Source organism: Oryctolagus cuniculus, chromosome 7 (assembly GCF_051225735.1).
Source record: "Oryctolagus cuniculus isolate XC-2025 breed Fujian yellow rabbit chromosome 7, ASM5122573v1, whole genome shotgun sequence".
NCBI classification, from domain to species: domain Eukaryota; kingdom Metazoa; phylum Chordata; class Mammalia; order Lagomorpha; family Leporidae; genus Oryctolagus; species Oryctolagus cuniculus.
Window position 1 is genome coordinate 110,923,824 of NC_142873.1, and position 21,526 is coordinate 110,945,349.

The 21,526-nt window shown below is 39.0% G+C and overlaps 1 protein-coding gene and 1 pseudogene across 9 annotated transcripts in view; both read left to right on the forward strand.

Annotated features, from left to right (window-relative positions):
- The window catches only part of DOCK7 (dedicator of cytokinesis 7), a 268,792-nt gene that overhangs the window by 186,571 nt on the left and 60,695 nt on the right, over nucleotides 1-21,526 (forward strand). For all 9 annotated transcript variants that reach the window (XR_016210986.1, XM_070078382.2, XM_089300543.1 and 6 more), the window contains 3 exons: nucleotides 13,985-14,167; nucleotides 14,267-14,402; nucleotides 18,917-19,013. Coding sequence is in view for 8 of the 9 variants with exons in the window: in XM_070078382.2 (XP_069934483.1) it covers nucleotides 13,985-14,167; nucleotides 14,267-14,402; nucleotides 18,917-19,013 (416 nt within the window). In the remaining variant the exon portion in view is untranslated. The remainder of the gene's footprint in view (nucleotides 1-13,984; nucleotides 14,168-14,266; nucleotides 14,403-18,916; nucleotides 19,014-21,526) is intronic.
- Nucleotides 7,226-8,072, forward strand: LOC138850640 (aminoacyl tRNA synthase complex-interacting multifunctional protein 1 pseudogene; annotated as a pseudogene).

The window sequence follows — 21,526 nt, forward strand, 5'->3', positions numbered from 1 at the left end:
TTCACTTTTTTAAAGTGCATAATTAAATCACTTTTGGTGTATTTACAGAGTTGTGCAGCCATTGCTAAAAGAAAATTTTAAAATATTCGCACCCTCCTGCAAACAACTCTTGTGTCCATTATCAGTTATTGCCCCTTTGTTCCCAACTCTAGTATCAGTTAATGACTGGTCTACTTACTGTCTGTACAAGAGGGTTGCCTATCCTGGGTATTTCATATCAATGGAATTACTCTGTGATCTCTTGTGTCTGGCTTCTTTCACTAAGCATACTTTTTTGACATTCATCCATGTTGTAATGCCTATCAGTTCTTTTCCTTTTTTATTTCGGAATAGTATTGCATTTTCCTGATGTGCCATTATTTTTCTTACACATTTGGGTCATTGCCTCTTTGTGACTGTTGGGAAGAATGTGCTGTGAACATTCAGCCTTGTGTTCACACTTGTTTTCTTTTCTCTTGGATCTCTAAAGGTAGATTTGCTGGGTCCCATGGTATCTCCATATATAAATTTTGAGAAACTCCTAAACTCTTTTCATAAATGTGGCTAGACCATTTTTCATTCTCACCACAATGAGCAAGATTCCTGTCCTTTAGATCCTCACAAGCAGTTGTTATTATCTGCTTTTTTGATTGCAGCCCCATTTAGTAGCTGTGAGATGGTATCTCATTGAGGTTTTGATTTCCATTTCACTAAGGATCTAATCATGTTGAGTCTCTTTTCACGTGCTTAATGGCACATCCTTTTTGTATATCTACTTTGGAAATATATACAAAGTGTTCAGATCTTTTGCCATTTTTAAATTGTGTTACTCATCTTCTTGTGATGGAACTCAAAAACTTATTTATATATTCTAGATATAAATCCCTTACCAGATACAGACTTGCAAATATTTTCTTTCTTAAGTATTGTCTTTTCACTTTTTTGTTGGTATCATACTGCAGTACAAACATTTTACATCTATCAGTTTTTCCTTTATAACATGTACTTTTAGTGATATTGCAATACAAAAAAATATAAAGTGTATGTACAAAGCATAATAGAATGCAGCAGTATACCCGCAGCCCAGCTTTAAAATCAAACATTGCAAATACCTTTGCAGTTCCCAGTCTGCCCTCTACAATGTGATTCTTCTCTCCCTGAAAATGACTACAATTCTCAATTTTATTGACCTTTTCAGTCTTTAATATACAACATATGAAAAATACTGACATATACTGCATATGAAAAAAATAAATGAAACATGAGCAAACAAGATTCCAAAATGTTATAAAAGAAGCACCTTTGTAATTACCACTCAGCGCAAAAAGAACATTGATTGCCCTTCAGAAATTTTTGGCATGCTCTTTCCCAGCCACAGCTACATATTGAGCTACCCACCATCCTGACTAAATAAGTACTTAATTTTGTTTATTGTTTTACCATCTAAATTTGCTTTTCTAAATACCATAATGTTGTTTTATTTTTAGAAAATATTTATTTCAAAGTCAGAGTTATGGAGAGAGAGGAAGAGAGAGAGAGATCCCACCTGCTGGTTCACTCCCCAGATGACTGAAGCAGTCAGGGCTAAGCCAGACCAAAGGCAGGAGGGAGGAACTTCATCCACATGGATGGTAGGAGACTAAGTACTTGAGCCATCTTTTGTTGCTTTCCCAGGTGCATTAGCAGAGAAAGGGATCAGAAGTGGAGCAGCTGGAACTCAAACCAGTGCTCATAAGGGGTGCCAGCATTGCAGGTGGTGGTTTTTCTTTTTTAAAGGTTGGTTTCTCTCTTTTTTTAATGGATTTATTTATTTGAAAGTCAGTGTTACAGAGAGAGAGAGAGAGAGAGAGAGAGAGAGAGGTATCTTCCATTCGCTGGTTTACTCTCCATTTGGCTGCAATAGCTGGAGCTATGCTGATCCGAAGCCAGGAGCCAGGTGCTTCTTCAGGGTCTCCCACACAGGTGCAGGGGCCAAAGCACTTGGCCATCTTCTACTACTTTCCCAAGCCATAGCAGAGAGCTGAATCACAAGTGGAGCAGTTGGGACTCAAACCAGCGCCCATATAGGATTCTGCCACTGCAGGCGGCAGCTTTACCCACTACGCTACAGCACCAGCCCCACAGGTGGTGGTTTAACCCACTGTGGCACAATGTAGGCCTCTTATATTTTTAATCTTCATCTGTTTTGTAAAATATAGCTATAATACATTAATTTTCATTTCAGTTTGACACTGTATTTTCTGGATTATAATTTATCCATTCTGTGATAAATGCATGAGTTGTTTCTGATCATTGGTTATTACAAATGCCATCCTATAGACTTTCTTTTATATGTTTCCTATGTGCAGGTATTTTATTTAGGGTATTTTGTACCCTGAATTTTATACCTTTTTCAGGGTATTTCTAGAAGTGAGGTTTATTGCGTGATAGAATATGGGGACCTTCATCTGTACCAGATTATGCCAAGTCTCAGTTTATATTTGCACCTACAGTATGAGAGGACTCATTCCTTTATGTGTTTATCAGTGCTTACAAGTATCAGACTTCTTAATTTTTGCCAGTCTGATAATTTATAGTTGTATTTCATTTTAGTTCTCATTTCCCCAGTGGCTTATGAGGGTACACATTTTTTCATATGTGTATTGACCATTTGGATTTTTTTAACATTTATTTATTGAGAGGCAGTCTGTTATATATTAATGTTAGCCGTCACAAAACACACCGAACGCCGGAATAAGGGAAAGGGTTTATTGGGGAACACCCAACAGACCAGAGTGAAAGGACGGCAAAGGAAAAAGAGAGAAAGAGAGTATAAGAGAGAGACAGAGGAGAGGAGCTAGTGAGGAGAGAAAGAGCAGAGAGGAGCCGAGAAAGAGAGCCAGAAGACCAGAGGAGGAGGCTAGAGAGAGGAACCAAGAGAGAGAGCAGGAGAGAAGAACTAAGAGAGCACGTGTTCAGGAACTGGCCCCTTTAAAACTTTGCCTGAGGGCAGGCAGGGAAGCAGGAGCAGCAAATCCCATTAGGATGGGGGTGGAGCCTGGCTCAGGTAGCAGGGCCATGTGGCCACCTGGCTAAAACTGTGCCAGTTTCCTAACACAGTTGCAGAGAGAAAGAGAGTGAATGAGAGAGAGAGAAATCTTCCATCCATTGGTTCATTATGGCTGCAGACAGCTGGTGCTGGGCCAGCCATAGCCAGGAGCCCAGGAACTACATCTGGGTCTCCCATGTGGGTACAGGGACACAAATAATTGAGCCATCTCTTGCTGCTTTCCCAGGTGCACTGGCAGGGAGCCAAATCGGAAGTGGAGTAGCCAAGACTTGAACCAGTGTCCATATGGGATGCTGGTTTTGCAGGCAGCAGTGTTACTCACTGCACCACAGTACTGGCCCCTGTATTTTATTTTTTAAAAGGTCTACAGTTTTAAACCCATTTTCCATTAGATTGTTTTTGATTAATGATTTGAGGGAGTTTATGTTCTCTGAATGGAGTCCATTGTTTTGCTACATGTTTAATGGTGAATTTGGTGAATTAGAAAGTCTAATTTTTAGATACTTAAATTTGTCACTCTTAATAGTATTTTTCATCTTATTTAAGAAATTTTTTCTGTCTCAAAATTTTGAAGGCATTCTGCTGTGTGTGTTCTTGTCAAATGCTACATAGATCTACCTTTGACATTTATTCCTAAAAGCTACCTGGAATTGACTTCTTTTTAAGTACAATGTAACTTGGGGGGGGTGTCTAAATTTCTTGGTTTTTTTATTTATTTTGTGTATTATATCAAATTGTATCAACACCATTTATTAAAAGAGAGTTTCCCCTGCTGCTCTGAAGTACTGGTTCTATATGGTCTCTCATGTAGAGAGAGTTGTTACACATTTGAAAAAATGTTTTGCTAATTCTTGGCTCTCTGTATTTCTACACAGATTTTAAGGATAACTTAGAAAGTTCCATGGAAATAAATAAAAGAAACAAAAAACAGTTAATTTTTTGGAATTTTGGTTAACATTATATTGAAATACAGATCAATTTTGAGGAAATGTCTTACACTATGAGATCTAATTTTTGAACACAGTAGATCTCACCACTGTTTAGTCTGCTTTTAATATCTATGAATACATAAATCCTTATTATTTACACTAAGTGGTCTAGTACATCTTTTGTAGATTTATTATTCATCCCTGGTATTTTTTAAATGCTCTTATAAATAGTATCTTTTCCAGGAATTCTTTTTTTTTTTTTTTTAAGACTTATCTATCTATCTATCTAAGAGGCAGAGGGAGAGACAGAGAGGTTGCTCTTCTATCTGATGGTTCATTCCCCAGATGGCTACCATGGGTGGAGCTGGGCCAATCTGACACCAGGAGACAGGAACTTCTGGGTCTCCCATTCTGGTACAAGGGCCCAAACATTTGGACCATCTTCTATTGCTTTCCCAGACTTATTAGCAGGGAGCTGGATGGGAAGTGGAGCATCATGGACTCGAACTGGTGCCCATATGGGATGCCGGTACCGCAGACAGAAGCTTAACCAGGGGCCAGCACTGTAGCACAGTGGGTTAAGGTCCTGGCCTAAAGCACCAGCATCCCATATGGGCGTCGGTGTTAGTCCTGGCAGCTTGGGAGACCTGGAGGAGGCTCCTGGCTCCTGATTCCTGGCTTCGCATTGGCACAGCTCTGGCCGTTGTGGCCAATTGGGGAGTGAACCATCGGATGGAGGATCTCTCTCTCTCTCTCTCTCTCTGTAACTCTGACTTTCAAATAATTAAATAAATCTTTAAAAAAAAAGAAGAAGCTTAACCTACACCACAGTGCTGGCTCCCAGAAATTCTATTTTCTAACTCTTGATTGCTTTTATATGGCAATATAATTGATTTTTGTATGGTGATTTTTAGTTCTGCTAAATTACTAATTTAATAACACATCGGTAGATTCTTTTCTGCATACATAATCATACCATCTGTGAGTAATCCTTTCTTTATTTTTTATTTTTTTAAAAGATTTATTTATTTATTTGAAAGACAGAGTTACACAGAGAGAGGAGAGGCAGAGAGATAGAGGTCTTCCATGTACCGGTTCACTCCCCAGTTGGCTGCAACGGCCAGAGCTGTGCCAATCGGAAGCCAGGAGCCAGGAGCTTCTTCCAGGTCTTCCACGTGGATGCAGGGGCCCAAGGACTTGGGCCATTTTCTACTGCTTTCCCAGGCCATAGCAGAGATCTGGATTAGAAGTGGAGCAGTCAGGATACAAACCAGCACCCATATGGGATGCCGGCACTGGAGGTGGTGGCTTTACCTGCTACGCTACAGCACCAGCACCTCTTATTTTTTTTTTAATAATTTACTTTACTGGCTAGGACCTCTAAAACAACATTGATAAAAGTGGAAAACTTGGCATCCTTAAGTGTAAAACTTCCAACATTAAATATATGTTCTATAAAAAATATTTTTTAAGATACTCTCTTGTATTATAGAAGTCTCCTTCAATTTGTACTGTTTTTAAGTCATGAATAGTTGTTTTGTTTATCAAACGATGTTTTATATCCGTTGAGATGGTCATATTATTTTACTTCCTAATTTTTGGATGTGGTTTGTTTAAATTGATTTGCTAGTATTAAACAATGTTAAAACCTTGAATTAAACCTAACTTTTTCATGATAGTTTAGTGATGGCTTTAGTTTGCCGATGGTTTGTTGAGAATGTGTATATTTGTATTCTTAAGGAAAAGTGACTATAATTTTTCCTTCTTCAGATGGTCTCTTCAGGTTTTGGAATCGAGGTTGGAATAACCAGTCAGATGAGCTGGGCAATTTCCTTTTTTACTGTGTTCTCTGTTCTTTAAGATTCGAGTTACTTCTTAAAAGTATTTGGAGAAATTGTGGGTGAAGCCATCTGTGCATGTGGTAGTTTTTGTCTTTTTAAATTTTCAAATTACTGATTTAATTTCTCTAGTGGCTCTAAGACTGTTCAAATTCTCTATTCTTACGTTGATTTTTGTAAATTTTATTCTAATAGAAATATATTCAAATTTCACTCCATATAAAGTTGTTTTAAATATCTGTTATAATCTTTTTAATGTTTATATTGTTTATAGTAGGAGTAAACTTTTTCATTTCTGTCTCTGGTGTTTTGACCATTTCATGGCCTAATCAGTCTTATGAGAAATTTGAAATGTCTCTTTAGTCTTTATAAAGAATCACTTTCATGGCACTGTTGAGCCTCATTTTTGAATGTTTATTATTTACTTCTATGTTCTTCCATGTTCTTTGAATTTACATTGTTCTTTTTCTAACTTCTTGAAATGGATACTGGAATCACTAATTTTCATCTTTTGTTCTTTGACATGGATTTTAAGTCTGTATATTTTGCTATAGGTATTATTTTAGTTAAATTCTACAGTTTGTAACCATTTTCATCATTCACTTTAAAATATATCTAAAATTCATTATGGCTTTCTTTTAGATCTTTGGATTGTTTAAGAGGTTTTTTTTTTCTTCATTTTTCTTCTTTATAAAATGTCTTTTAGAATTTTCTATACATGGATGCCTTGTGTATGAGAAACTGTCCCTGCCTGCTCCCAGCTAAGGCTACTCAGGAGCTCTGGCCATTGGTTCTTGATTTTCTGCCCTTTCTTGGCAAATGTGGCAACCAGAGATTGTAGTTCTGAAGAGAATGGGACAGAAGGGTGCAAAGGCAGATAAGATTATTGCATTTTTTTTTTAAGATTTCTTTTATTGGTTTAAAAGGCAGAGTTACAGAAAGAGGGCGAGACAGAGATCTTTCATCTGTTGGTTCACTCCCCAAATAGCCACAACTGCCAGTGCTGGGCCAGGCTGAAGCCAGGAGCCAGCACTTCATCCAGGTCTCCCTAATAGGTGGCAGGACCCAAGCACTTGGAACATCTTCCTCTGTCTTCCAAGGCACACTAGCAGGAAGCTAGAGCAGAAGTGGAACTGTCGGGTCTCAAACCCATGTCCATATGGAATGTTGGTGTTGTGGCTCAATCTGCTACGCCACAATGCCAGCCCCATTGTATATCTTAATCAGCAAGTTTCTCTTCTTACGAAAGCAAATGCTAAACTGAAGAAAGAAATGGAAGAAATGAAACAAGAGCTAATTCAGGCAGAAATTCAAAATGGAATCAAGCAAGGGCCGGCCTCATAGCCCAGCAGATTAAGCCTCCATCCACGATGCCAGCATCCCGTATGAGTGCCAGATCTTGTCATGGCTGCTGCACTTCAAATCCAGCTGTCTGATAATGTGCTTGGGAAGGCAGTAGAAGATGGTCCAAGATGGCCCCTATCACCATGTGAGAGATTCAGATGGAATTCCAGGCTCCTGACTTGGCCCTGGACCAGCTCTGGATGTTGTATTTATTTGGAAAGTAAACTAGGAAATGGAAGATCCTGTTGTCTCTGTGTCTTTCCCTCTCTGTAACTTTGCCTTTCAAATAAATAAAATAAATCTTAAAAAAATAAAAAATGGAGTCAAGCAAATAGCATTCCCATCTTGCAGTACACTGCAGGCTGTTTCTACAGCTTTTGAAAATGTGATACAATTGACACAAGTAGCAACTGTATTTTCTGGTGTTAAAAAACAGGTAAAAGAAGGAAAGTAAAAGGTGAAATAAAAACAGAAAAGAGGAGAGTAGGCAGAGAAAAAACAGCAAGCAGTAAGTGCTGACTCTAGGGCAATACATGTTTCCCATCTAGATCTTGGAATCTGTTGCCTCCTTACTGCCAGAAAACACTTTGATGTAGATTCTTTGTATGTAGACGTAGTTGTTACAGAAACAACTCCAAGAACAGTTGTCAGTGGCCTGGTGAATCATGTTCCTGTTAAACAGATACAAAATCACAGGGTGGTTTTCCTTTTAACCTGAAACCTGCAAAGATGAAGGGAGTACTCTCTCAAGCAATAGTGATGTGTGCTAGTTCACCAGCGTTGGAAGCTAAGGTCTTCCGAAGGGGTCTGCACCTGTGCCTTCCCAGGAGAGGCTGACAAAGAGCTAAATCCTAAGATTGGGAGCAGACCCAGCCTGATCTTTACACTTGCCATGAGTGTGTGGACATATGTGAAGGAACTGGCTCCCTCTGAGGGCAGAGAAAGGAGTGTGGGCAGCTGGAACCATAAAATACTTCCCTTTCTGAAATAGACTGGAGATGACTTTCATAACAATAACAATGGCTGTATTTGTCACAAAGTTGTTTTTCATCTATACAGTGACTGTGCCTGTGGTACCCGCTGTTGGTGCTTGTTATAAAAATGTTTTTATTTGACATTCTTCAGGGTTTTTTAAAAGTGGCATTTGAATTTCTTATTTTCTTTTCACACACCAAGGACGCTGTTCCTACTATCTTCTTATTTCCATTGGTACTCTTGCTAAGTCAGTGATCTGACTGTTGTCTTCTGTGACGATAATGTGTCTTTTTAGCTTTGCTTCTTATGGCTGATTTCCAGTGATTTTACTCTGTTGAGTCTAGTTTTGAATTTCTTTATTCTGCTTTGTGTTTTTGCACTTTTAAAATCTATGATTCACTATCTTTTCTGTATTCAGTCTTATCAATTTCTCTGCTATTATCTGCTCTTCACCTTTGTCTCTTACTCTTTCCATATTGCAGTTAAACAGAAGCAAGTTGTTTCATTACATGATCTGTATCTGTCCTCCTGGATATACCACCTTTTTGTTAACCTTTTCATCTGTCTTGTGGTTTAATTCCCTCTTTAACTGTACCAAAACTACATGAAGCCAAAACATTGAGTTCTTAGTTTTTGCTATTGTATACATTTTTTTCTTTATTTTTTTGACAGGCAGAGTTAGACAGTGAGAGAGAGGGACAGAGAGAAAGGTCTTCCTTTTTCCGTTGGTTCACCCCCCAAGTGGCCGCTGCGGCCGGTGCGTTGCACTGATCCGAAGCCAGAAGCCAGGAGCCTCCTCCTGGTCTCCCATGCGGGTACAGGGCCCAAGCATTTGAGCCATCCTCCACTGCACTCCCAGGCCACAGCAGAGAGCTGGACTGGAAGAGGAGCAACCGGGACAGAATCCAGCGCTCCCACTGGGACTAGAACCCGGTGTGCTGGCACCGCAGGCAGAGGATTATATTGGGCTGCGGCGCTGGCCCATTTTTTTGTTTTCTAAATTCTGTTGCTTTCTTTAAAACATTTTTTCTCTTTATACTTCAAATTTGCTTCTTTTAAAACACTGAGAGGATCGCAATAGATGCAAAGAAAGCATTTGATCAAATATAACATCCTTTCATGATGAAAACCTTAAGCAAATTAGGTATAGAAAGAACAGCCTTCAACACAATCAAAGCAATTTATGACAAACGCACAGACAACATATTATTAAATGGGGAAAGGTTGGAAGCATTCCCACGGAGATCTGGAACCAGACAAGGATGCCCACTCTCACTATCACTATTCAATATAGTCCTGTAAGTTTTAGCCAGAGCATTAGGCAAGAAAAAAGAAATCAAAGGGATACAAATTGGGAAGGAGAAAGCCAAACTATCCTTGTTTGCAGATGACATGATTCTATATTCAGGGGATCCAAAAGACTCCACTAAGAGACTATTGGAATTCATGAAAGTTTGATAAAGTGGCAGGATATCAACACACAAAATCAACACACAAAAATAAGTAGCCTTTGTCTACAAAGACAATGCCATGGCTGAGAAAGAACTTCTAAGATCAGTCCCATTCACAATAGCTACAAAAAAATTTAATACCTTGGAATAAATTTAATGACATCAAAGATCTCTGTGATGAAAAATACAAAACATTAAAGAAACAAGTAGAAGAAGACACACACAAAAAGGAAAACTCTTCTATGTTCGTGGATCAAAAGAATCAACTGTCCATTCTTCCAAGAGCAATTTACAGATTCAATGTGATACAAATCAAAATAACAAAGACCTTCTTCTAAGATATAGAAAAAATTATCTTGAAATTCATTTGGAAACACAGGAGATCTTTAATAGCTAAAATAATTTTATACCACAAAAACAAAGCCAGAGGCATCACAATACCAGATTTCAAAGACATACTTCAGGGCAGTTATAATCAAACACCTGGGTACTGCCCCCCCCCCCAAAAAAAAAGAAAAACACATGGGTATACCAATGGAACAGAATAGAAACTCCAGAAATCAATCATTACATCTACAACCAACTTATCTTTGACAAAGGATCTAAAATCAATCCTTGGAGCAAAGACAGTCTCTTCAACAAATGGTGCTGGGAAAACTGGATCTCCTCATGCAGAAGTATAAAGCACAACCCTTGCCTTACACCTTACACAAAAATACGCTCAAAATGGATCAAAGACCTAAGTCTATGACCAGATACCATCAAATATTAGAGACCAGTGCAGACCCTGGAAAACATTCGCATAGGCAAAGAGTTCTTGGAAAAGACCCCAGAAGTACAGGCAATCAAAACCAAAATTGACAAATGGGATTACATCAATTTGAGAATCTGTGCTGCAAAAGAAACACTCAGCAAAGTAAAGAGGCAACCAACAGGATGGGAGAAAATATTTGCAAACTATGCAACTGATAAAGGGTTAATAACCAGAATATATAAAGAGATCAAGAAACTCAACAGCAACAAAACAAATAACCCAGTTAAGAAATAGGCAAAGGACTTGAACAGGCATTTTTCAAAAGAGGAAATCCAGATGGCCAACAAACACATGAAAAATTGCTCAGGATCACTAGCCATCAAGGAAATGCAAATCAAAACCACAATGAGGATTGGTTTGAATTACCTATTTCAGCACTACACAAAGCAAAAGTCCCTCCTTGCTTGTCTTTATAGTTTTGCTATTTATGTATTTATGTATTCGTTCTTAGACAGTATTTTATTAACCTTTTCATATTTTTTACCTTTGTATGAATATATATTGCATGTTCTTGTATGATTGATATTTTGGTCACTGTGTTTATAAGAGTCATCCATCTGAAATGTATGACTACAGTCTATAATGCCATTGTGATGCATTATATGAAAATGTTATAAATTATGTATTCATTCTCTTTCTCAAAGGAAGCTTCTGTTGTTTGCAGTTTTTGGCTATTACAAATAAAGATGTTGTGAATGTTCTTCCACATCCCTCTTCAGAAGAGTTTCACCAGGGTATACATTTCAGAGTGAAATTATTAGATCAGAAGATGTTCCATATTACTGCTAATATTTAATATTGTGTGCATAGTTAGAGTTGATATAAGGAGTAGTAAGGTGGAAAGTTGAAGTGGTAGTTGTAGAAAGGGATTGTTAATACTGAAATTTGAGGGAGCATGCTGTATGGTAACAAAATGCCTAGCATTTGGATGTTTGTGGGAAATAGGTGGTATTCTTGATCATTGAGAGGGCTGATAAAGGAATTAAAGAGAAGCACAGGCTATTAAGGTAATCAAGTACATGGACATTGAAATCTCTAAGGACAATGACAAAAAGTAGTGTTGAAAATGCTGAGAGAGTCAGGAACTAATGCTGCTAAGAGCTAGTCCTCTGGGGATTAGTATAAAACTGTGTATAAGGTCAGGAGGTGGGATAGTCTCATGAAATGAGATTCCTGCTCTCTCTTCTCCTGGTGCAAAAAGAGAATGCTCTGGAGAGAACAGTGAAGAGCAAGGAGGTTGCCACTATCCTACCTCCAGGCCTCAGAGCTTGAGTTTTAGCTAGAGCAAAATAAAGGACTTTCCAGAGAAAGTGGTGAATGTGTATGGAGTTTTGTTGATGACTGATCCGTGTTATGGAGTTCATACTCGAGAATTTTCAGGAGACGGAACAGACAGAGGTCATAGGAAAGCTCATTAAAGAGACTATAAAGACTTAGACTTCAGAATTTAAGGAAGAATGAAGGCTTCTGAATACTGGACTAGTTAGGGTGATAGATAAAGAGCATAATGAGATTAATCCTGATAGTCTGAAAGCAGATCACACTGGTGAAGAGGCGATGTGGTAGTGCAGAGGGAGACGTATGATTGTTGCCTGGAAGATGTAGAACTCTGGGACTTCCTCAATCCTGGTAATAATGTTATGAAATAATTATTTCTGTTTTCTAGAGATCATTTACTTAATAACTAGAAAATTAAGAACTGAGAACCTGAAACACTTATTGTAGGTGATAAGTTAACTTCTCTTCAATTCACAGCTGTCTTTGTGGCAGCATTGGAAGATTGGGGAATACAGTGCCTCAAGTCATTTCTTGTAGGGCTTAATTCTCCCGTTGAATTCTGTTTAACAAAGATTCTGGAGACTACTAATGCCCTGTTTTGTTTTGTTTTTAAGATTTTATTTATTTGAGAGGTAGAGTTACAGACAATGAAAAGTAGAGATAGAGAGAAAGGTCTTCCATCCACTGATTCACTCCCAAAATGCCTGGAGCTGCGCTGATCCGAAGCCAGGGGCCAGGAGCTCCTTCCTGGTCTCCCACATGAGTGTAGGGGCTCAAGTGCTTGGGTCATCTTCTACTGCTTTCCCAGGCCATGGCAGAGAGCTGGATCAGAAGTGGAGCAGCTGGGACTCGAATCAGCACCCATATGGGATGCCTGCATTGCAGGTGGCGGCTTTACCTGCATATGCCACAGCATTGCCCCCCCCCCCATTGGTTTTATAGGAGGAAAATTTCTAGTTTATGATATGCCTTTTTCTATTTATTTATTTAAATAAAAACATTCTCAATTTTAATGCAGATAAATGTGACCATTTATTATAGGTTATGGTTTATGTTTTTATGTCTTTTTTAAAAATATCTGGGGCCGGTGCCGTGGCACACTAGGTTAATCCTCTGTCTGCAGCACCAGCATCCCATATGGGCACTGATTCTAGTCCCAGTTACTCCTCTTCCAGTCCAGCTCTCTTCTGTGGCCTGGGAGTGCAGTGGAGGATGGCCCAAGTGCTTGGGCCCTGCACCCTCATGGGAGACCAGGAGGAAGCACCTGGCTCCTGGCTTCGGATTGGCACGGTTCCGACCATTGCGGCCATTTGGGGAATGAACCAACGGAAGGAAGACCTTTCTCTCTGTATCTCTCTCTTACCATCTGTAACTCTACCTCTCAAATAAATAAATAAATCTTTAAAAAATTATCTTTAATATAAATATATCTTCTTAAATTTCCTTCTAAAAATTTCAAAGTTCTGCCCTTTGCACTTGTATTCTTTTGTCTGGAATATTTATTCAAGGGGAGGGTAATATTGTAAGTCGGGGATCCGTTTTTTTCTCTAGGAAATTCAGTTGCCTCAACACCATTTATAGAACATTCCAGTCTGTTCCCACTGTGCTGCAGCATGAGCTCTGTCATAGATCAGATTTTCAGATAGGTACTTGACACTTTTTGTACTCTCTATTCCATTAGAATTTTTCTATCCATTTGCCAAAATCAAACTGTTCTAATTATTCTGACTTTTTAATGCTTGTTAGGTAGAGCACCCTTCATGATCTCAGAGTTCACGTTTGTCTGGATTTTTAAAAACTGTGTACTATGTTACTGGCAATTTATGTGGGAGTATAAGCGATATCAGTGTATGCCTATCCCTTCAGTTCAGGATAATTTTAAGTCGTATTTCTGAAAAATAGGTATTTGAAAATTTGATCAATGTATTTATACACAATAGAAAGTTCAAAAGTACCTGCTTTTTAAATGAGGAAGTGTTTTCCTGATAAGGAATATTGTGGATTTGGGGCTGAGTATCAAAGCTAATTGTGCCCAGGTCACAGGCACTTAGCACAATGTTAATATAGATGAATTCACATGTAACAATGTATGCATACATCCCTGAGCATTGTAGGTAAAAGCCGGGTCTCTGGAGCTGTACTTTGTGCATTTGAACCCCATTCTACCCTTTATTATAAAATACCTTTGATGACTCTATTACTGTATGACATGCAGGTGGTTCTTTTTAAATATCTTATTTTTAAGCAGTTTATGTTTTGTTTTTAGAAGAAAGCAGTTGACAGCCAAAAAACAAGAAATGGTCATTGATCAACCTGTCTATTTTCAGAGTGGCAGGCAACATACTACCTTCTCAGCAGAATCGAGTCGGAGCCTTTTGATCTGTCTACTCTGGGTTCTCAAGAATGCAGATGAAACAGTTCTACAGAAGTGGTTTACTGATCTGTCAGTCCTGCAACTAAACCGACTGTTAGATCTGCTTTATCTCTGTGTGTCATGCTTTGAGTACAAAGTAAGTGGCCATTATACATTGCAAAGATTAAGAAAGAAAACAATATGGAAAAGGAGGATGAAAAGTGTCTTAATTTCTCTTCTGATGTTCAAATTTTAGGGGAAAAAGGTGTTTGAAAGAATGAATAGTTTGACTTTTAAGAAATCAAAAGACATGAGAGCAAAACTTGAAGAAGCTATCCTTGGGAGCATAGGTGCTAGGCAAGAAATGGTGCGCCGAAGCCGAGGACAGCTTGGTACGTACCCAGTCTCTTCTTCTGCAGAGGGTTTTCTCAGTTCCCTTGAGTTACGTTATAAAGATCACTGTTGCAAGTTTTTAATGGTAATTCTGTGCTTTCTTTTTTTAAGATTTATTTTGTTTTATTTGAAAGGCAGAGTTACTGAGAGAGGGAGAGACAGAGATCTTCCATCTGCTGGTTCACTCCCCAGATGGCTGTATTGGCCAGAAGCCAGGAGTTTCATCCAGGTCTCCCACGTGGGTAGAAGGACTTGGGCCATCTTCCACTGCCTTCCCGGGAGTATTGGCAGAGAACTGGATTGGGAGTGGAGCAGCTGGGACTCAAATCGGCACCCATAAGGGATGCCAGTGCTGCAGGGGTGGCTTACCTGCTACGCCACAGTGCTGGCCCCAATTCTGTGCTTTTTTAAAAGAAGGCATTTTAAACATCATCATGAATTAACTTGAATAATTATTTCTCTGCAGCAATGCAAGGTAGAATTCTGATTTCAGGAGAGTGAACATACGTCTCCCCGGCTCTGGATAGTCTCAGTGGATGCCTATTGCCTTTCTGTCATTATTAATAGCACCTACTCCCCCTCCCACCCGCCTTTATTGAAATAGACTTTATTTTTTAAAGCCGTTTTAAATTCACAGCAAAACTGTTAAGTACAGAGATTTCCCATATACTTCACACCCTTACACACGTAGCCTCCCCATTATCAGCACCTCCCACCAGAGTTCATATTTATTATAATCATTGAACTATGTTGATGCAGCAGCACCTAGAGTCTGTAGTTTACATTTGGGTTCCTGTGGTATAGTATCCCTTTTTACTCTTTTTTTTTTTTTTTAAGATGTATTTATTTATTTGAAAGGCAGATTTGCAGAGAGAAAGAGAGAGAGAGAGAGGGGTCTTCCATCTGCTAGTTCAATCCCCAAATGGCAGCAATGGCTGGAGCTGGACCAATCCAAAGCCACGAGCCCAGAGCTTCTTCTATTTCCTTTTTTTTTTTTTAAAGATTTATTTATTTTACTTGAAAGTCACAGTTATACACAGAGAGGAGAGGCAGAGAGAGAGAGCTCATGTTCTTCGCATTGTAGTACGTCTTTTTCTAACGTTTACTTTTGGGGACAGTGGAACTGGTAACAGTATGTTTGTTATATATTTAAGCTTATATCCTCAGGACAGTTATCATTGTTTGAATGTAAAAATTCAAGTTCTTCCTGTCTTAGAAAAATTACACCATTGTAATTCTTGTTAGTTATCCTTTTTTGTTTTCTTTCACAAAATTTGTTAAAGATATAGATTTAAAAATAAAAAAGAAGAAAAGAGAAAAGGAAAAAAAGTAGAAGAAAAGTCCTTTCTTGTCTAGGAAGTAATATCTCAATATTTTTAAAATTTCTATTTGGATTTTGAATGTTTACTTTTGCTATTCATCCATTCTGAGAAATTTAAAGTTTCATCTATTTCAAAAGGAACATTAGTTTTCTATCTGAAAGCTTGAAATTGTTACTGGTTTCATTGTCTAAATGAACATTTTTCTATTTCTCTACCATTTTCAGCACCTCCTCCACTTCTGATGTATTTGTATCAGTCATTTCTATTGCTGCTGCTCCTTTAAGGACTCCTTACCATTCAGTCTGCCTTCAAACGTGGAAACCTCAGGAGAGAACTTCCCCCTTTTTTCTCTTGTCTTACCTTACCCAGATCAGTAATTACTTTAGGAATTCTTCCTGTTTTGCTTATCTGTTAAACAGAAACTTATTGACCTCTCAGTATGTTCCACATAGTTGATTAGCCTGGACACAAAATATGTTCTGTTCTTTAGTTTATATTCTTGTGGTCATAAGTGCTATGGAAGGGAACAAGGCAAATTATGAGCAAAAGGACCATTTGCAACATCATGTTGCATGAAATAAGCCAGACACAGGAATATAAATACTGCATGTTTTCCTTTATATGTGGGAGCTAAGATTTTTAAAAAATCCAAATACAGAATATTTAATTACTAAAGGCTTGGAGAGTCTAGGAGTTTGGATAAAAAAAAAATAATAGGGGGAGCTGGGTATAGTTCATTAATTGTGACAAAGACACTAATATGAGATGTTATACAGGCAAATGGAATGGGGGGGCATATTGGAACTCTTTGTATTACCACCTTAAAATTTTTGTTTTATAAAGTAAAACTATTCTGAAATAAAATGTTTTTAAAAATATAAGCCGGCGCCGCGGCCCAACAGGCTAATCTTCCGCCTAGCGGCGCCGGCACACCAGGTTCTAGTCCCGGTCAGGGCACCGGATTCTGTCCTGGTTGCCCCTCTTCCAGGCCAGCTCTCTGCTGTGGCCAGGGAGTGCAGTGGAGGATGGCCCAAGTGCTTGGGCCCTGCACCTGCTTGGGAGACCAGGAGAAGTACTGGCTCCTGCCTTTGGATCAGCGCAGTGTGCTGGCCGCAGCGGCCATTGAAGGGTGAACCAACAACAAAGGAAGACTTTTCTCTCTGTCTCTCTCTCTCTCACTGTCTACTCTGTCTGTCAAAAAAAATAAAATAAAATAAAAATAAAAAATATATATCAACAAAGCATATCCAATTAGGAACCTCTTCAAACAAAATGTAAAGAAAGTTCCAGTTTATGAGAAAATTGGGAACATGAGCACTAACTGTATAATTAGCCTTAAGGAATAAATTGGGATTTTAAAATCTGATAATGCTTTTATGGTAATGTGTTTATTAAGTCCTTTAGAGCTACACACTGAAATATTTACATATGAAATGATAGGATATCTAGGATTTGCTTCACAATAGTAAGGGGGAGGAGAAATGAATGGGGTTAGAGATGACATCAGGTGGCTGGGAGTTAATAATTGTAGTCGGTTGGTAGGTACATGAGGGCTCATGATAACATCCTATCTTATTTTCTGCAGTTGACATTTTCCACAATAAAAAACTGAGCTCTCTTCCTTTATGGAGTTTACATTCTAGTGAGTGGAGCTCACTGTCCCAAAATCATACAAACCCAGGGATCAGCTCTATAAAGAGTTAGACAATAAATACCTTAGCCCTTGTGTAACACACACACACACACACACACACACAAAAGTATTGGAGAGGTAGGGAAAGACTTTTCTAGAAGGTGATGAATGGCCAGTGACAATTTGTGAGAATAAGCAGGTAAAAGGAAAAATAGTGACTGTCCAGATTCTGCTAAATCAGGAACATGCACAAGGGGACTTTAAAAAGTGGAAAATGCAGTTGAAAGATAAGTTTATTTTTATGTAAATAAAAATTTGAAATCCATGCATAGCAGAGTCTTCAAAATGTTAATGGAAAATGCAGAGTAAGAAAAAACTCTGTTTGGATTTTTTTCTTGTACCTTATTTTGCACCTAAATAACCATAACTTTTAATTTCATTTGTCCGTGAACTTTCTGAAGTACCCTTGTACAGTGAAACTGTATATACTGATAGGAAATAGCAAGAGGAACCCAATAGCCATGGGAGGCAATCAAGAGGGAAAATGATAGGAGATGAGAACAAATCACAGAGGGCCTTAAAACCCATGGTGATTCATTCCATCAGTATCACATTTGCTTGTTTAAAAACAGTTTATGAGAGGCCAGCACTGTGGCGCAGCAGGTTAACACCCTGGCCTGAAGTGCCGGCATCCCATATGGGCACCAGTTCTAGTCCCGGCTGCTCCACTTCCGATCCAGATCTCTGCTATGGCCTAGGAAAGCAGTAGAATATGGCCCACGTCCTTGGGCCCCTGCACCTGCATGGGAGACCCGGAAGAAGCTCCTGGTTCCTGGCTTTGGATAGGTACAGCCATTGCGGCCATTTGGGGAGTGAACCAGCAGATGGAAGACAGAGCGCGCGATCTCTCTCTCTCTCTCTATCTCTCTATCTCTCTATCTCTATCTCTCTCTCTGCCTTTCCTTCTCTCTCTGTATAACTCTGACTTTCAAATAAATAATAAATAATCTTTAAAAAATTACAAGGCAACATGGCATAGCATAGTAGGCTAAGCTTCTGCCTGCAGCCCACACAGGTGCTGGTTCATGTTCAGGCTGCTTCTCTCCCAATCCTGCTCTCCGCTATGGCCTGGGAAAGCAGCAGAAAATGGTTCAGGTGCTTGAGCCATTGCACCCATGTTGAAGACCCAGAAGAAGCTCCTAGTTCCTGACTTCGAATTGGCTCAGCTCCAGCTGTTGCACCCATTTGGGCAGTGAACCAGCACATGGAAGGCCTTTCTCTCTGTCTCTTCCTCTGTCTGTAACTCTACCTCTCAAATAAATAAGTAAAATATTTTTTAAAAAAAGCAGTTTACAGGTTTTTTCAGAATTCTTGTAGCAAATGCATTTCTTTGGTAACTATTGTAAAATATATACCAAAAAACAACATTGTCAGATTTTGCCACTTGTACTCAGGTTAAAATGTTGGTATGTAATGTCTTTTGTGTATTTACAAATATACATCTTTGTGAACCAACTGAAATAACATTTTAAAAATTGTTTTGAAATTAACCTGACAGAGAGAAGTCCATCTGGGAGTGCCTTTGGAAGTCAAGAAAATCTAAGGTGGAGAAAGGACATGACTCACTGGCGTCAGAACACAGAGAAGCTTGACAAGTAATCATCACCTTTTACCTCATGTTACTTATGGGCTTGTTGGATCACAGATGCTAAATCAGAATGCTTAATTTTTGTTTTATATTCATTAGTCATTCAAATCTTACATTTAGTTTTAAATTTTTAAAAGATTTAGTGGAAGAATTTGTCATGTGATTATGGCAGAGCAGAAGGTTATATTTTTCAATTCCTGTTTCCTCCAACAAGTCCCCTTGGAAAAAGCATTCAGCAGCTATTTTCTGAATATATTTTAGGTGTCATACTGAACTAGGTGTCTCAAGTTATACAAAGCATTAGACCCTAATATTTGCCCTCTTGAAGCTCAGAATATTATTGCAGCACAAAGGCAGACTAAGTAAATTGACTGACTGTACTGCCCAGAACAACTGCAGTTGTGCCCAGGGACCTGCAGGTAAACTTGTCTTACTTGAAACTTGCCACTGAGTTGAGGGTTTAAAATTTTTTTCTTGAGAATTTGCAATTGTAAGTTAGCCCTCCAGTAGCTTGACTGACCCAAAAACCTTTGAGAATGAGTGACCAACTCATTCAGTTTGTCTGCATGTTTAGCATTAATTGTCCCACATTTCAGGGCAAAACAGAATGGACAGCCACCCTATCCAAGACCTCTCTGCAGACCAAGTCTCAGAAGAGTCTCACAAAGAAACTTCCAGAAATGTTTTTTTGATAGACAATAAAATCACACCACACAGGAAACACTGGCTTGTGAGAGCCAAGAGAGAAAGAGAGAGAGAATGCTTGTGCAGTCTCAGTACCATATCCATGAGAGTTTGAAATTATCTTGTACTGAATATAATGTAATTGTTACCTTAAATTTCACCTGAGTGCTTTTCTCTCCATCTGCCTATCCAAGTCCACTTGTCTGATTGTTTTTCTATGTGTTGTTTGGAAATCACAAATCTATAATCATAGTATATTGCTGTGTTTCTGCATTTGTAGAACATGTTCTTGGCCAATCTTTGTGTGTTTTAAGACCTTTTGGTTTTTTTCCTGGTGTTTTCTTGATCCTCTTTGATTAAACTACCTTGCTGTTGTTTCTTTATAGAATCTCACGGGAAATTTTCAATTTGAATAGCAAATATTTTCTAATTTTAATCTGATATATATTGCATTTTATTAAATTTAATTTGTGAAGTGGAAATTCATGAAATATCCTTTTTTGTGGTGGTAATAAAGATTCAGACTTGCAGATCTAAGAATTTCAAAACGTTAGCTTTTTTTTTTGACAGGCAGAGTGGACAGTGAGAGAGAGAGAGACAGAGAGAAAGGTCTTCCTTTTGCCGTTGGTTCACCCTCCATTGGCCGCCACGGCTGGCATGCTGCGGCTGGCACACCGCGCTGATCCGAAGCCAGGAGCCAGGTGCTTCTCCTGGTCTCCCATGGGGTGCAGGGCCCAAGCACTTGGGCCATCCTCCACTGCCCTCCCGGGCCACAGCAGAAAGCTGGCCTGGAAGAGGAGCAACCGGGACAGAATCCGGCGCCCCGACCAGGACTAGAACCTGGTGTGCCGGTGCCGCAAGGCAGAGGATTAGCCTATTGAGCCACGGCGCCGGTGAAAAAAGTTAGCATTTAATATGTTCTTGTACTTTGTTTCTTTTTTTTTTTAAAGATTTATTTTATTTTACTTGAAGGCAATTTGAGGTGGAGGGTGGAGAGAGAGAGAGAGAGAGAGAGAGATCTTTCATCCACTGGTTCACCCCCCAAATTATGCAATGATTGTGGCTGGGCCAGACCAAAGCCAAGAACCAGGAAGTCTTTCCTGGTCTCCCATGTGCTGCTTTCCCAGGCACATTACCAGGGAGTTGAAATGGAAGTAGAGCAACCACAACTCCAGCCAGTGCTCATATGGGATGCTGGCACTGCCGGAAGCAGCTTAACCTGCTACACCACAACTCTAGTGCTTTGTATTTGATTTATTTATTACTGCTAAAACAAAAATGTCAACCTTACCCATAAATTATGTGTGGTTATTTCTAAATTTTTTATTTTCATTAAATTACGCTTATATAAATGTTAGTATTTAAAAAGAACTACTTTATTTTATCAAATTGTATTTTCCCACTTTATTGTTATAATTGACAAATTATGTGATTATAGAATATAAAATTGTATTTTAAATATGCACATACAGTTGTGAAATGATTATTACAATTAAGTAATTAACATATCCATCACCTCACATGATTATCTCTTTCAAAGTGTTTTGTTTCCAATGAATGATTGATCTGCTCTCATTATAGAGTTAAATGATCTTTTTTTTTTTTTTTTTTTTTTTTTTTGACAGGCAGAGTGGACAGTGAGAGAGAGACAGAGAGAAAGGTCTTCCTTTGCCATTGGTTCATCCTCCAATGGCCGCCGCGGCCGGCGCGCCGCGCTGATCCGATGGCAGGAGCCAGGAGCCAGGTGCTTTTCCTGGTCTCCCATGGGGTGCAGGGCCCAAGCACCTGGGCCATCCTCCACTGCACTCCCTGGCCACAGCAGAGGGCTGGCCTGGA